Source organism: Suncus etruscus, chromosome 10, assembly GCF_024139225.1.
Source record: "Suncus etruscus isolate mSunEtr1 chromosome 10, mSunEtr1.pri.cur, whole genome shotgun sequence".
Taxonomy (NCBI): domain Eukaryota; kingdom Metazoa; phylum Chordata; class Mammalia; order Eulipotyphla; family Soricidae; genus Suncus; species Suncus etruscus.
In genome coordinates, this window is record NC_064857.1 from 102,050,764 (window position 1) to 102,065,589 (window position 14,826).

Below are 14,826 nucleotides of genomic sequence, written 5' to 3' on the forward strand. Positions count from 1 at the left end.
TGTAGCTAGTGGAAGTATATCCAGAGCAAAGACAGGGAGGCTTCCAGGTTACAGCATGGGAGCATGTAGATAAAACAAATGCACCGGAATCTCAGACTCAGAGATTGTCAGAGGACAGAGATCTCTGAAGCAACACAGAGTTTGGCCATATAATCCCTTTCCTAAGATGGGGGATTCTAGAAGCGGTCAGTGGTTTCTGGACTATTGAACATAGATTAGATAATAGAGGTCAAGAAATTAAATGGAATTTGATGTATTAAATAGGAAGCAGCAAAGGAAGCCAGGCTTCTGTTTTACTTGTTATGATTTCCCTAAGATTCTCAATTATGTGGTTCCCTTCCCATCAGCAAGTCTGATTTGTTTCTTATTCCATGGGGTTATCTCCTGCTCTGGACAGAGGGAGGCAGCAGGCCGTGATTCCCTGGTGCAGGGCATTAGGATTAATATTTGCTGTTTGTCTTTGTTCCCAGGCCTGTCCCAGGCTCTCTTTCTTCTCTGCTCCATCTCCATAGCCGACACAGACAGCCTATGCCAGCCTCCATGCCTGGGACCCTGCCCAACCCCACTATGCCGGGATCTTCTGCCGTCTTGATGCCAGTAAGTGTGTCTCACGTCTGCTGAGACTTGTGCCTTTTGCAAGAGTTATGGAAAAGCCAAGAACTAAGCTGAATGGCAGGAGAGACTTTAGAGTGAAAGTGGAGTTACCTGCCAGTTTTCCTTGCAGCCTATTGTCTATCTTGAGGCAGCCTTTTAGGTCCCCCATCCTTTGATGCTGCCTACCAGAAGTTTCTTCCACATTCCTACAGGTGACACCAGCGATCACCGCATCAGGGACTAATTTCAGGACATGAACATTTATAGCTGTATCTAAATTGCCAGGGAGTTGTTCATTCATCCTCAGTGATATTTATAACAATAACAAAAATAATCTTGGCCTGAAATAGCTGCAAATATACATTGGTGCACCTCATGTGCTTTTCATTACACCAGCATTTTTGGAACGCTTACCATGTGCTAAATACTGCAGCAAGAGATCTCATTATTAACCCTATTTTTGAATAAAGAGAGTCAATCAAGTAGCTAGGCCAGTGACAAAGAAAGTTGCAGAGATTTGAATCCAGGAATTCTGATTCCAGAGCCCAATCTTTCAGGCATTGCATGATACATAGATTCTTTCTCCCTGTCTCCACAAACCAGTATGTAAAAGGGACACATTGCTTTCCCATTTTACAGGTAGTGAAACTGGATCCTTGGAGGCTGGATTACTTGGCTAAACTCACAGAACTAAATGGGGAGGTAATCAGGATTTATAGTCTGTCTCTCGTCTACTTGTTTGCCTTCAAAGAGCTACAGGAGGTTATAAAGTACTATCTTGAAAGTCACATGCTAAAATAATTTAATAACATTAGCACCCATTTTTTGGTTTGACTTTGGAACCTTAATGGGACTTTGGAGTTGTTCCCAGCCATAGAGGATCGAACCCAGGCATCCTGCATAAAAAATATAAGCTTAGCTCTAAGTATGTACTTTTAGTGACAAAAAGTTGAGTGAATTATGGTTCTTTTTAACATGTCTTTTTCAATTTGTTTCTTCATGTAGTTTAAACTGAGTGAACTCCTTAATCTGATGTTTTACCTGCTGTACTCAAAGTTCCTTAGAATTGAACAAAGCTTCAGAAGGGGACAGGATGTGCATATGTGTGTATTTGTGTGTATGTGTGTGTGTATGTGTTTGTTTGTTTTCTTCTCCATTCTACTTAGCTTATCAAAGCTTGGTGCCTTATTAATACTAAACACCAGAAAATTATTTTGCACTATAGTGGAAAAATGCAGTTATTTTAATATGGAGAAATCAGCTTGTTTTGAATATTCTGTTTAATTTGTGAGTCATGAGGTGGAAAGAGTCAGACACTGTGATTTTTCCAGAAAGCGGGAAGCATGGTTGACTGGATCCAAGGTTGTGAGCAGCCTACTGTCCCTTGTCTTTGTTGTGTGCCAAGGCTGGGAACAGGGAAGTTGTTAAACAATAATTTTTACTTTGCGATGATCTTCCTTGGGAAAACTAAAAGCAAAGCTTATTTGAATTTAATTTTTTTCTAGGAGAAAATTATCAGTTTATAAAAAAGAGTGACATGTTCTCCCAACATCTTGTTGCCAACCTCTATTGGCATAAGAATGTGTAGAGCATCTTTCTGATTTTGAAACTAGCAAGCAGGAGTGTACAACGTGGCACTCACCCATATAGTTCAAAGCAGTTATAATTATATATTTGTTATTTTTGTGGGCATTATATATAATAACTACTAATATATTGTATGTTTATATATGTTTTACTGAAATTAAAAATTTTTTCTTCGGTTTTTGGGTCATAATCTCTGGTGCTCAGTGGTTACTCCTGGCTCTGCAATCAGGAATTTGGGATTCCAAGGATTGAATCTGTGGGTCTGCCATATGCAAGGCAAAAACTTAACAACTGAACTAACATTCCAGTCGTTAAAAGTATATTTTTTAAAAAATTCTATCTTCCTGCACTTGATATATAGTATAAACGGTAGGCACTTACCCTGCACACCACAACTCCAGTTTGATCACTGAAACCACATATGGTCCCCTGAGCACTGCCAGGGATCACTATTGAGCACAGAATTATGAATGATACCAGAATACTGCTGAGCACTGCTAGGTGTGCCCCCTTCCCAAATTGGAGCACCTTGGTAGCCTGAATGTGAGAGTATATTTTTGGTTTAGGGTACACACCCAGAAATACTTGGAGGTTACCTCTGCAGCACAGGATCCTAGAGATACTCTGGGGACCAAGTGATAGAAAATGAAACTGGGCCTTGCACACAGAAAGCATGCACTCCAGACCCCTGAGTTATATCACTGACCTGAAAATGACACTTATTGTACCAGATTGGGAATGCCTCAGGAGGTTTGATGGAATCCTCTAGAGGATATGGGACATTCTTCAAAAAAAAATGGCTTCATTTCAAACAGTTTCACATAACAAGCCAGTGCTAGACAACAGGTGAAGTTAAGACTACTATGACACTTTTCTGTGAGAGGCTGTACTTTCTCCGGGTCAGTTATTAGATTCAGAGAAAGCTTCCCTACTAACCTACTAACACATTCATATCTTAATTATCCTCCATGTTTGGGGTATATAAGCAGGGTTTGCCATTAAGGAATCTCAACAATGGCGAGGACCTAGAAGAATCTCTGCTCAACTATTAGTCTCATTGCTAGTGTGGTAGGTCTCCATGCCTGGCCCCACTATGTGGCACTTCTGTGAGAAGGAACTTCACTGCCCAGTACTAGCTATGCTAACTTTGAGTGGAAATCTTGTTCTCTACAATTTTCGACCATTATTTTTATTTTCATCCTCTGGAAAATGGAAAAAATCTCTTGTATAAGAAATTCCAGTTTTCCCTACTCCTGCAATCAGGAAAGCCATTTTGTTTTCTGTATGTATATAACATACTTGCTTTACTTGACTTTATTGAAACGTGCTAGTTTTCTGCTAAACAGAAACTATTAACCAGACACACCTTCCCTGATGAAATAGAGATTTTTCTCTACTTAGTTTTTAAAGAGATATGTTGGAGCCCAAAATACCAGAAGTCAACTTAGGGATTTGTGCGATGTTCACTTCTGACACTTAGGCAGGACAATGTGGGAGCAGTCCATCATTTGTCACTCAATATATTCAGCTGTTTACTTCACCTACCCAAAAACCTAGACCAGCTTTAATGCCTAAAGTCACTGCTATTAGATTATAAGGGGCTGCAGTACAAATTTTTGTTCTGGATCATTTGGATTTTGCTTATATGAGCTAGAATGATAGAAAGTCTCATCATATTTGAAAGCATTGCTGATTTTCTGATTAATTTTAATTTATAAATTGTTGCATGTTTTACATAAAATTTAAAGAGATGAAGCTGGAATCATAGTAAAGTGTGGAGGATGCTTGCCTTGCATGCAACTGATGCAGTTGAGATCCTCAATATCTCCTATGGTCCCCTGAGCCCACCATTAGTGATCTCTGAATGCAGAGAAAAGATTATTCCCTGAATACTCTGGGTGTGATTCAAAACCCAAATGAATAAATAGATAAAATATAAAGAGAAGTGGAGCCTGAGCGATAGTACAGCAGATAGGGTGCTTGCCTTACACATGGTTGACCAGGGTTCTTTGGCATCCTATATGGTCTACTGAGTATTGCTCAGAGTAATTCTGAGTACAGAATTAGGAGTAACTTTGAGCACAGCTGGAAATGGCCCAAATAATAAACCAAAAAGAAAAATAAGGAGAAGAGAAAATGGAAAACTATTTGCTAGATTAAATATCCTTCCAGAATTTTTAATGCATATGTTGATTTTTACAGCTATAGAATTGAGTGGTTGGCATTTTGCAAGAGTAGAAATAGACAATGCTTTTGTTTAGAAGTGATTTGCCATAACAACACGGTCCTTTTGCACATTTGACTCTGCTCTAGAAAGTGCAGCTTTTTTAAGATTTTTTGTTGTGTTGAGGCTTAAGTTTCAGGAGTGCATATACTTTCTGCCAGGTTATTCCAAGAAATTCTAAGTGATCTGTTTGAGAAATGCAGCCCTGTGGATTACCTCTCGCTGTTTTCAGACTGCTAACTCTGTTCCTTTCCTTCTCTTAGATGGAGAGACAAATGTCAGTGAACTCCAGCCTTCTGGGAATGCAGGGCCCGAATCTCAGCAACCCCTGTGCTTCTCCTCAAGTCCAGCCAATGCACTCAGAAACCAAAATGGTAAGGCACACATCATCCTTTTTGATCTTATGACTTTGCCTGTTGGTTTTGATTCTGACTTCTACACAGCAACCAAGTTGAGTAGATGGCTCCCTCCATCTTTCTTGCAGTTGAATGGGTGTTTCTGTGGAAAATAATTTGGAACTTGGCTGTCTCTTGGAGGGCATGTATTAGTAAAACTTGGTATCATGTATCGTTGGAGCTTTGTTTGCTCTTGGCGAAAGAGACAGAAGTTTGAAAAGTTTGAGAAGACTCAGAGAAATGAATGGGAGATGTTTTGTGAATAACGTGAACTGGACAGAAATTACCTAGACTTGGAGGACTTCAAGAGTAGTTAAAGTTTCAATGCTGTTATTCTCAAGCCCATCCCAGGAAAACAGACTTGGATTTTTAAGCACATGTTATTATGAAGATAAAGTGGTATTTTTGGTTTGTGTTGTTCTTGTTGTGGTAGTGGTTAAATGTGACTTATTTGAATGTATCAGAATCCTTTTCTCTTGATTCTATGTACCTGAAATTCCTGATTCTATGTCACAGCCTTCTGAGGCTTTAGCTATATGGACAGTTTGGCTAGTATTTCCAAATCCTGATAACCAATTTCTTCCTTCATATTGAAAATCACTGCGTAGATGTGATATTAGCTAAAGTGTTACTTACGTTTTATGAAATTATAAGCCATTCCATGTTTGTCTCATGAAAAGCTGAACATGAAATAAGATCATCATAATGTATGATTGTTTTTACTTTGCTTCCTTTTTTTTTTTTTTGGCTACCTGTTCTTGGTTTAGTATAGTATGTAGGAATTTGAGATTCATGTGGTTTTCTCAATGACAGGTTGTGCCAGGGATCATGCCTTGTAGTTGCTTTGGGCTGTTATTGATAGTTGGGAAACAGAGCCATCAAAGTTCAGTGACTTTGCTTTCCTTGCCAGCAAGTTTTTTTTTTTTTTTTCGGGGGGATGCCTGAATTAGTTACTTGCTCTTTGAAAATTCACTCTTTTGACTTGCAGCATCTTGACCTAAGGAAGTGTTAGCATTGGCTATGCTGGCCAGGGCAAATCTGTGGTAGGAGTGTTCCCTTTCTATGCCCCAGACCTAGGGATATGCCACATGGCACCAGCCTCTCCAGCAAAGCTTGTGAAATCTTTTTGGAACTGACAAATATTTTTTCAGCCCAGGTCCTCCAGCGCCAAACCAAATACTTGCTGGCAGAGGGAAGTTCAAGCTGGCATTTATTTTGTAGACCGAAGCTATGCCATTTAACTTTCTTTCTTTCTTTTTAAAGGAATTCTTTTAATGGACTGTGAAGATACTTAAGTTAAGAGCAAAATTAAGTTATTTATTTTGCTAATATGAGCTCTGGATCTGAGCATTGAATGTTTACTCCACCTCTACTCTCTACCACATTTTATTGGAATTATCTTGTTTGCATCAAAGACCTCCCAGGCAATCTATAGGTACTTTCTAATACACATGTCTGAAGCTGAGTTCCTTATATATTGATTTTTACTGGATTCATTGCCACCAATTGACTAAGAAGAACCCCCTCTCTTGATAATTAAAAGTAAAATGTATCTAAATGGAGCACCATTTTTATACTTTTTAAGATATAAAATTAAAAGATTACATGGCAAATTAATCATGAGTAATATCAGTTGAAAATAAAAGTTAATTGTATTAAAAAAAACTGTTAGCCCACAAATGTTTGTCAAGTTAACTTACCATGTAGCATATTCTGTTGATCCATGTACTATGTGAATGAATATTTTCAGATCCCTGATATCTGGATTAAAGGATATGAGACTTTAGGGAACATATTTTTACTTCTAGTTCTCACCTTTGACTCCACCAATAATCAAAGGAAAAAAATGACAATATTGACCCCTCATATTTTGGACAAATTCCATTTGTTTAGTAGCTTAGAAAAATGTGAAGTGACTTTTACTATATTAATCAGTATCTCTATTCTTCTGCATTCTTTATCTGCTGAAAAATCTGGTTATTGCCATCAACTAACTATATTGTCAAAAAGTTTTTGGTCCCATTGAAAAGCTTTCATAAACATAAAATTGTGAAGAAGAAAAATCTTTCCTGTTTTAATGTCAGCCAGAACCTCCCCAGGATTCTCTGAATTGTGGGCTTTGTTGCTATATGCCTAATTTTTTTCCTGCATGAGACTGAAATGGGTTCCAGATTTTAACTTAGATTCTGCTTTCACTGTATTCAAGAACTTTTCCAAATGTCACACATGGGTTCTTGTGATGAATTCACTCTGTAGGATGGGTCTGAGAGCACAGGAGAAATCCTAGTGTAGTCGTCTATCCTGCCACATTACTGGTCTCATCCCCAAGGACCATGCTGAGAGAATCTTTGGCCCACATACTCTCTTAATCTCTTTTTTGCAAAGGCAAAACCATCATCCCAAATATTCAGAAAAGCCTGCAGATCCTGCCAGTGGGCAAGAATTTAGACAGAAATGTTTTAAATATATATATCTTCATTAGATAGCCCCTTTATTGTCCAAATTGGTTATTTCTAATAGAGCAGAGAATACAGCATTCTTAAAAAGCTATTCAGTGTTTTTTTATCAAGGACATCCTAATGTACAAGTACACTTGTTCTCTCACCTAATTACTACAGTTAATTTTCTATAGTCCTTCATCTACTTAAACTGATGTCATGATTCTAGAGGATTATAATTCAGTTTCAAAAAGTCATTTTTCTGAAGATTTAAGTCAACAGACCAATGTTTCATGTTTAAACAAGAGAATAAATTCAGGTTGGATTTCATTGAGGAGTGGAAGTGGAGATTGTGCTCTTCTAGGTCTATTTCTTGTCATGCTCAGGGATCCTTCAGGACTGAGATTAAACCCAAGAGCCCTACATGTTAAACATGTTTTCCTGTTTTTTGAGTCATCTTCTTGGCTATGGATTTCATCTCAGGTCAGAATAGATAAAGTTTCAAGAGGTTCCATCTTTCTATGCACTAAAAATTCATAGAATTTTTTCTTTAGCTTCTCAGCATCTAGAAGAAAAATTTACTGAATATCTGATGTATACCTCCAACATCTGAAGGAGAAAGAGGAGGCATGAGAGCAGTGACAAGGCAGAAAAAGAAAATGTGGGAAAGAGACAGATCAAGTAAGGGACACACACATGAGATGGGACAACATTTCCAGCCTCCCTGCTGGGTGGTATAAATGTATATCTGGTATATTAGAGATTTGTATACACTTCTCTTTGTGAGACTTAGAACAATTTCTGACTGGCTTTTAAAGATCTTGATTTTTATTCTCCTTAATACCCCCCCCCTTTTTTTTAAAGAAATCAATAAAACTGAAGATATGACTCCGCAATATAGTTCATGATTCACATGTGTGATTTGAGGACCACACAAATACACACACACACACACACACACACACAGAGACACACACAAAACAAACAATGTGGAAAGAGAGGAAGAAACTCATGAGAGGGATGGAAACTAAATAAAGGGTTTAAATATGTATATATTTGTATCTTAAGCTTAATTAATGGTGTGATGACCATTGTCATGTTGAACTGACTGAAGAAAAGGATGCTTATGAATGATCAGTTGGACAGAGCTCCATTTACTCAGCTAAAATCTCATTTTAAATATGAACAGGATTAATGAAACCTAGCAAGATAGTATGTACAATTATGACCTGATCTTGTCCTTAGAACAGTATCATGATAAGACAGATATCTCTATTCTCTGATTTCAATAGATTAAAAAAATGTCCAAACAGCATTACTCAACAAAGGTTAAGGCATTAGGTGCTAATAGTCATGATTTTCATCTCAACACTGTTCTTCTGAAATGGAGATGGAGAGATAGTATAATAGGCAAGTGCTAAAGACTGCTTCTTCTCTTATGCTAAACTCTTTTTTATTTTTATTTTATTATTATTATTATTATTATTATTTTATTTTGGTTTATGGGTCACACCCGGAAGTGCTCAGGGGTTACTCCTGGCTCTATGCTCAGGAATCACTCCTGGCAGGCTCAGGGGACCATATGGGATGCCAAGATTCGAACCACCATCCTGCATGAAAGGCAAATGCCTTACCTCCATGCTGTCTCTCCGGCTCCGCTCTTATGCTAAACTCTTTGTGCTCCAGTTTGGCCTTTAATTATCAATGCCATCTACAACAAACTTGAAGTTTATTAAATATAGGCATTAATGAAGGAATAAAAGAAGCAAAAATATTAGAGAGTAGAGGCCCTTTAAATATTAGGCTAAATAATCAGGTCTAATTATTCATTCCATTAGAGAGGATACTAAAGTCCAGTAATGACATAGAAAGATCAAGCCATAACTTAGATAAGGAGTCCCTCAAACTCAGGCCTTCAAGTGTGTAGCCATAGAACTGTGCTCTCCCTGTCTGATGCACTTATATATGGCAGTGTTGCTCTTCTTGGCTTAACCTTTCCTCCTGGCAGACTGGTGGACTTGAGCTGGCGTGGTGCAGTGAGCAACCCTAGTGAACTCTCTACTCTGTTTTGAATGTCAACCTGGGTGTGTTTGTTTGCTTATCCCCTCCGTAATTATTGAGCTAGATTGCTGTTTGCATCTGGTGCCCTGTGGCCACCCACTGTCCAACAGATAAATCACAGAGAAGTTGGTCTCCACATGGGACTTCCCACATGGGAAAGTTTATAGACATGAAAAGACAGTCTCCAGGTAGCATCTTTCTGGCATGCTTGAGAATTGCAGTTCTTAGGTTGACTTATTTTATTTAATCACCCCCAACTTCACTTCCTAAATGCCTGGGTATGAAAAAAGAAAGAAAGAAAGCAAAAGTCATGAATGAATAGACTCTTTGCTTCTCAGAATCTTTGTAGCAAGGCAGTAAAAGTTGTTGACTTTTAAAAAGCTCGTGTTAAATATGAACAGTGCCAGTTAGCTGCCATGAGTTTTTGCAACTATTTATCAAATCTAATGATGGATTGAACAGACTTACCATTTTTTTATTTTTGGTTTTTGGGTCACACCTGGCAGTGCTCAGGGGTTACTCCTGGCCCTACGCTCTGAAATCACTCCTGGCTTGGGGGACCATATGGGATGCTGGGATTCAAACCACCATCCTTTTGCATGCAAGGCATATGCCTTACCTCCATGCTATTTTTCTGGCCCCGAATTACCATTTTTTTTAACAGAATCAACCATCATCTCTATGAGAAACTAGATTCTAACATACAAATGAAGAGGCATCATGTCAGATTCCATAAAAAAGCAAACCAGTCTTGCTAGTATGTATAATGATTTAATTTTAAAAGTGATTTACCTATTTAAAACATATTAGGGCCAGAAAAATAAGTACAAGAGTTTTAGCCAAATCAATTTTGGTACCATTTATAGTTTCCTGAGCTGGTGTAGTCCAATACACATCTTTCGCTTCCCCACAAAAGTTATGGTAAAAATAATAATTGTTAACATTAATTCAACATTTGCAGGTGTGACATAACCTTACTACACATCTTTTAATATGTGATCTCATTCAATTCTCCTAGAAAATGAATCAGGGAACTAATATTCTTAGTGTAATTTTTTAGATGATGGACTGCAATGTTGGGCTACTTATAGAAGACACTGATGGTAAAATACAGTGTGGGAAAGTAAAACTAGGCTTTGGGCCTTGACTGCAAGCTAAACTATGATGTGGGAAAGTAAAACTAGGCTTTGGGCCTTGACTGCAAGCTAAACTATGATGTTTTACCAACAGAGAAAATGATCTTCCTATGAGAATAGTAGATCATTCTTTAACTTGCAAAGCACTTCCAGTTTTATTGTCTCATTGAGCATGTCCACTATGAAATCAACAAGAAAATATTGCTACCCTAACTTTTTAGATACAGGGATCTTAGTGACTTTTTTATTTATCAATCCCTGGCATAACCATGTCTTGAGTCCAGCTCTTCATTGACTTTTGTACTGTCTCTACTATGTCATGCTATTCTTGGTGTCCCAAAGATAACTTTCTTCAAATAAAGGCAGACGCCTATAAAAGAAATGCTCCATGGAATAAAATAAAATGAGGCAAAAATTAATAGCTCCGAAGAAAGCACCTATTTTTTAATTTATTATATTCTGCGATCCTCATTGACTAAAGACCACTAAGAGAGACTGCTGACTAGCCAAGAAAAGTGCTGAATTTAAGCTTAGCTCTTGTTATTAAAAAACTGAAAGTAACACTTCTCTAAAAGTTCTTGAAGCTACTGCTTGACTCTTTCTGTTGACCGAAGTATTACTTATCCCTTGCCACTTTGTCTTTTTAAACTATATAAAGTTTCAACCAAGACTATATACTATTCTATAGTTTTGGTTAAATGTAAAGGGTTAATTTATAAGATTGTTAATAAGAGCTTAAATCACTTATTTTATTTCTACAAAACAAAGTAAAATCTCACTGAATGAACATCTCATGAGCAGATGAGATGGCACACTTCATGAGTCTTAAAACACTTCATTATAATTCTTTGAATAAAATTTAAGGAATAATGAATTGTTTATGAATTGCCAAATTTCAAGGCAGGAAAGGAGGGCAGGGATTAGTTGAGCAAAATCTTTTTTTTTTAAAGGAACTGAATAACTTGTACAAGATCACATAGCTAATTCATGGAAGATGAAGAATTAAAGCTCTGATCTCCAACGTTCACATTTATAGTACTTAATTTTCTGTGCAATGGTTGGGAATGAAGAGGCAAAGCTTTTTGTTGATTGTGCAAGAGCACTTTGTAAGAAGCAGTGAGGGTGCTCCCTGAAACATTTTCTGCAATATAGCTAAGTTAACATGGATAGAACACAGTCACTTAGTTTTTCCCTTTTATGTCAGTTGAGAATTGAAACTGGCCACCAGGCTGTTTTGAAGAAATAAATCTGATTTTTCTATCATTCTTTCTGAAAATTGGGAGATTACTAAACACAGTGGTCATCCCATGTGTAAATATATGGAATATCCCCTCTCTTGATATTTAGTCTCAACTGCCTTGATTATATCCTGCCAAAAGGCAACATTTGGTTTCCCAAGTCTCAGCCTGTTTTCTTTCATCCAAGTTGATCTTACTTGGGCTTTGGGAGCTCTGTATTGTGTTGGGGTGGTTCGGTGATGGCTTCTTAACTTCTCACAACACAAAAGAGAATTGTCCTTTGCTTTCCCGTGAATGTCTGCTCTCAGCTCTTTCCCCTCAGCATCACCAGCAGCTCCTCACACACACATTCTCCAACTTTCTCCTAGAACTCATTGTCCTCCAGTTTTATTTCTTTCTCTTTCCACCAGTTTCCACCCTGTTTTGGTAACCATGACAACAGGTGAAACACAATCCCAATATTTGCTCCCCGGTTTTGTCATCCAGCCCAGCACGTGCACTGCTGTGCCTTGTTATTGTGTTTGTTTAATGTTCCCCAGTCAGATGCATCTGAGTGATGACATCACACATGGTCTGGTCAGAGCAACGCCCTCTCAGATATTTTTCAGGCATGTCTTCTTTGTGTATTGGTGTAAGTGTGCCTGTGTCCCTGTCTACTTTGGAACAAAATGTAGATAAGTTCAACTTGTGTTGAAGAAATAGCTGGATGGGAGTGGGGGTAGATATGGAAAGTGCATTTTAAAATCTTATAGGGAAGTTCTGCTTTGCAGAGCTGCATATCGTTTATTTTTTCCCTAAGAATTTATATTGCTTACACATTCCAAGATTTGTGCCAGCACAACTAATAACTAAAGTTTACTTTGCACTTTGGGATGCTGGCACTTGCCCTGGTATGCTTTTTCATGTGGGAAGTCTAGAAGATCGGTTATAAAATTCATGCCTTCTGGGGGTAGGGTGGGGAATAGAAGGCAGAACATCTGGGTAGACAGAGGAGGCAAGTATTTCCTGTACTTTTGGGATACATTTGTTATTAAAAATACACAGGGGGCAGGGGCTGGAGAGGTGGCTCAGCGGTAAGACATTTGCCTTGCATGCAGCTGACATAGGATGAACCGAAGTTCAATCCCGCCCTGTCATCACATATGGTCCTCCAAACTACATTCAGAAGCTACCCAGCGAGCCAGTGAGTGAGTGAGAAATGGCTGCAGGTGGGGGTTTCCAGGCAGAGTGCTGACTGCTCTACCTGCAGAATCTCCACCGGGCTGTGCTTCTTCTGAGGAACTGAGCACCGGAAGGGAGCCCTGTCCTACCCTTCTCTGTCTTTCCTGAACTCTGGAAGCTCTCCTCAGAGCCCTGGGAAGCGAACCCCAAAGAAACTACATTCGGGAGCTACCCAGCGAGCCAGTGAGTGAGTGAGAAATGGCTGCAGGGGGGGGTTTCCAGGCAGAGTGCTGACTGCTCTACCTGCAGAATCTCCACCGGGCTGTGCTTCTTCTGAGGAACTGAGCACCGGAAGGGAGCCCTGTCCTACCCTTCTCTGTCTTTCCTGAACTCTGGAAGCTCTCCTCAGAGCCCTGGGAAGCTAACTCCAAAGAAACTACATTCGGGAAGAGATAACAATGCTATCTGGGCAAAAGCCGGCTCCCTGTGTGTGACACCAGGCGGGGAAAATCCGCGAAAGTACACCGGCCCAGTGGGGCTCAGCTGTGAAAGACTGTGAGTGTGACCTGTCTATGTCTGTCTACTGTCCTCTTGCGTGAAACTCTTGCGAGTGGGGCAAAAAGAGCCTCCAGAAACCTCGCTCGCCCAGACGCCATTTTCAGGGAGGGACTTCAGAGCATAAAAACCGGCTATCCTTTGCAAAAGCTGGCTCCCTGTGTGTGACACCAGGCGGGGAAAATCCGCGAAAGTACACCGGCCCAGTGGGGCTCAGCTGTGAAAGACTGTGAGTGTGACCTGTCTATGTCTGTCTACTGTCCTCTTGCGTGAAACTCTTGCGAGTGGGGCAAAAAGAGGCTCAGAGGAGCACGGCCGCTCCGCTTCGCTACGCGGCCGTGCACTCTTTCTAAGGAAAGAACTCCATTGCAACAAGAAGGAAAAATCACACTAAGAACGGCGCTATATCACAGAAGCAAACATTTCTCTCTGGACTGTCTTCTCTGTTGCATGCTCGGGCCTAAGATTTGACCCAGTGTGAGGCTTCATCCACGGAGGACTCCCCTCCCTTAGAGGCAAGTCAGCCCATCCAGAAAGGGAGGAGCCAGAGGAGTGTGCTGCCTACATCATATAGACAATGAATACCACCACAACACGTAGAAAAACCCACAATACAAGTGTGACAATGGGGAAACAACGCAGGCCAGCATCAGACATAGAGAATGAAGATGACAATTCTGAGGACCAGATAATGACTGAACAACTAATCAACCTCTCAGATAAGGACTTTAGACTAGCAATATGGAAGGTGCTCAACAGACTCCAAGAAACCATGGATCGAGTTGAACAGAACACTAATAAGAACCAAGAAAATATGAAGGCAGAAATGACAAAACTCCAAACTGAAATAACATGTCAACTAACAGGACTGAAAAAGTCAGTAAACGAAGTGAATGACAAAATGGATAAGCTCTGGGACAGGGTATCAGAAGCTGAGAATAGACTTGGTGCTGTGGAAGATGAGATACATAACAATTCCATACAGCAGGAGAGATTGGACAAAAAACTTAAAGCAAATGAGCAGACAATGGAAAAATTAGTCAAAGAATGGGAACACACATATGGTCCTCCAAGCCAGGAGCGATTTCTGAGCGTATAGCCAGGAGTAGCCCCTGAGCATCACTGGGTGTGGACCAAAACACAAAAAACAAAAACACCAAAACCACAGGGGGCTAAGTGATAATATAGCAGAAAGATCATTTGCTTACATGAAGCTAACCTGGGTTCAGTCCCCAGCATCCATATTGAGCACTATTGAGCTATTGAGCGCTGCCAGGAGTGACTTCTGAGTGCAGAGTCAAGAATAACCTCTGAGCATCCCTAGGGGTGGCTCCCAAATTCAAATATATATATATATATTTAAATATATATTCAATTATTATTCAAATATACATATGTGCAGATATATAGAAAGCCAAATATATGTATATAATATAT

At 39.4% G+C, this 14,826-nt stretch overlaps 1 protein-coding gene and 1 long non-coding RNA gene across 2 annotated transcripts in view; both read left to right on the forward strand.

Annotated features, from left to right (window-relative positions):
* Window positions 1-14,826, forward strand: part of LOC126020538 (uncharacterized) — a 725,825-nt gene that overhangs the window by 609,930 nt on the left and 101,069 nt on the right. The gene's annotated exons all lie outside the window — the stretch shown is intronic.
* The window catches only part of CREB5 (cAMP responsive element binding protein 5), a 426,942-nt gene that overhangs the window by 316,835 nt on the left and 95,281 nt on the right, over window positions 1-14,826 (forward strand). The window contains exons 5-6 of the mRNA XM_049781993.1: window positions 471-597; window positions 4,669-4,779. Coding sequence (XP_049637950.1) covers window positions 471-597; window positions 4,669-4,779 — 238 coding nt within the window. The remainder of the gene's footprint in view (window positions 1-470; window positions 598-4,668; window positions 4,780-14,826) is intronic.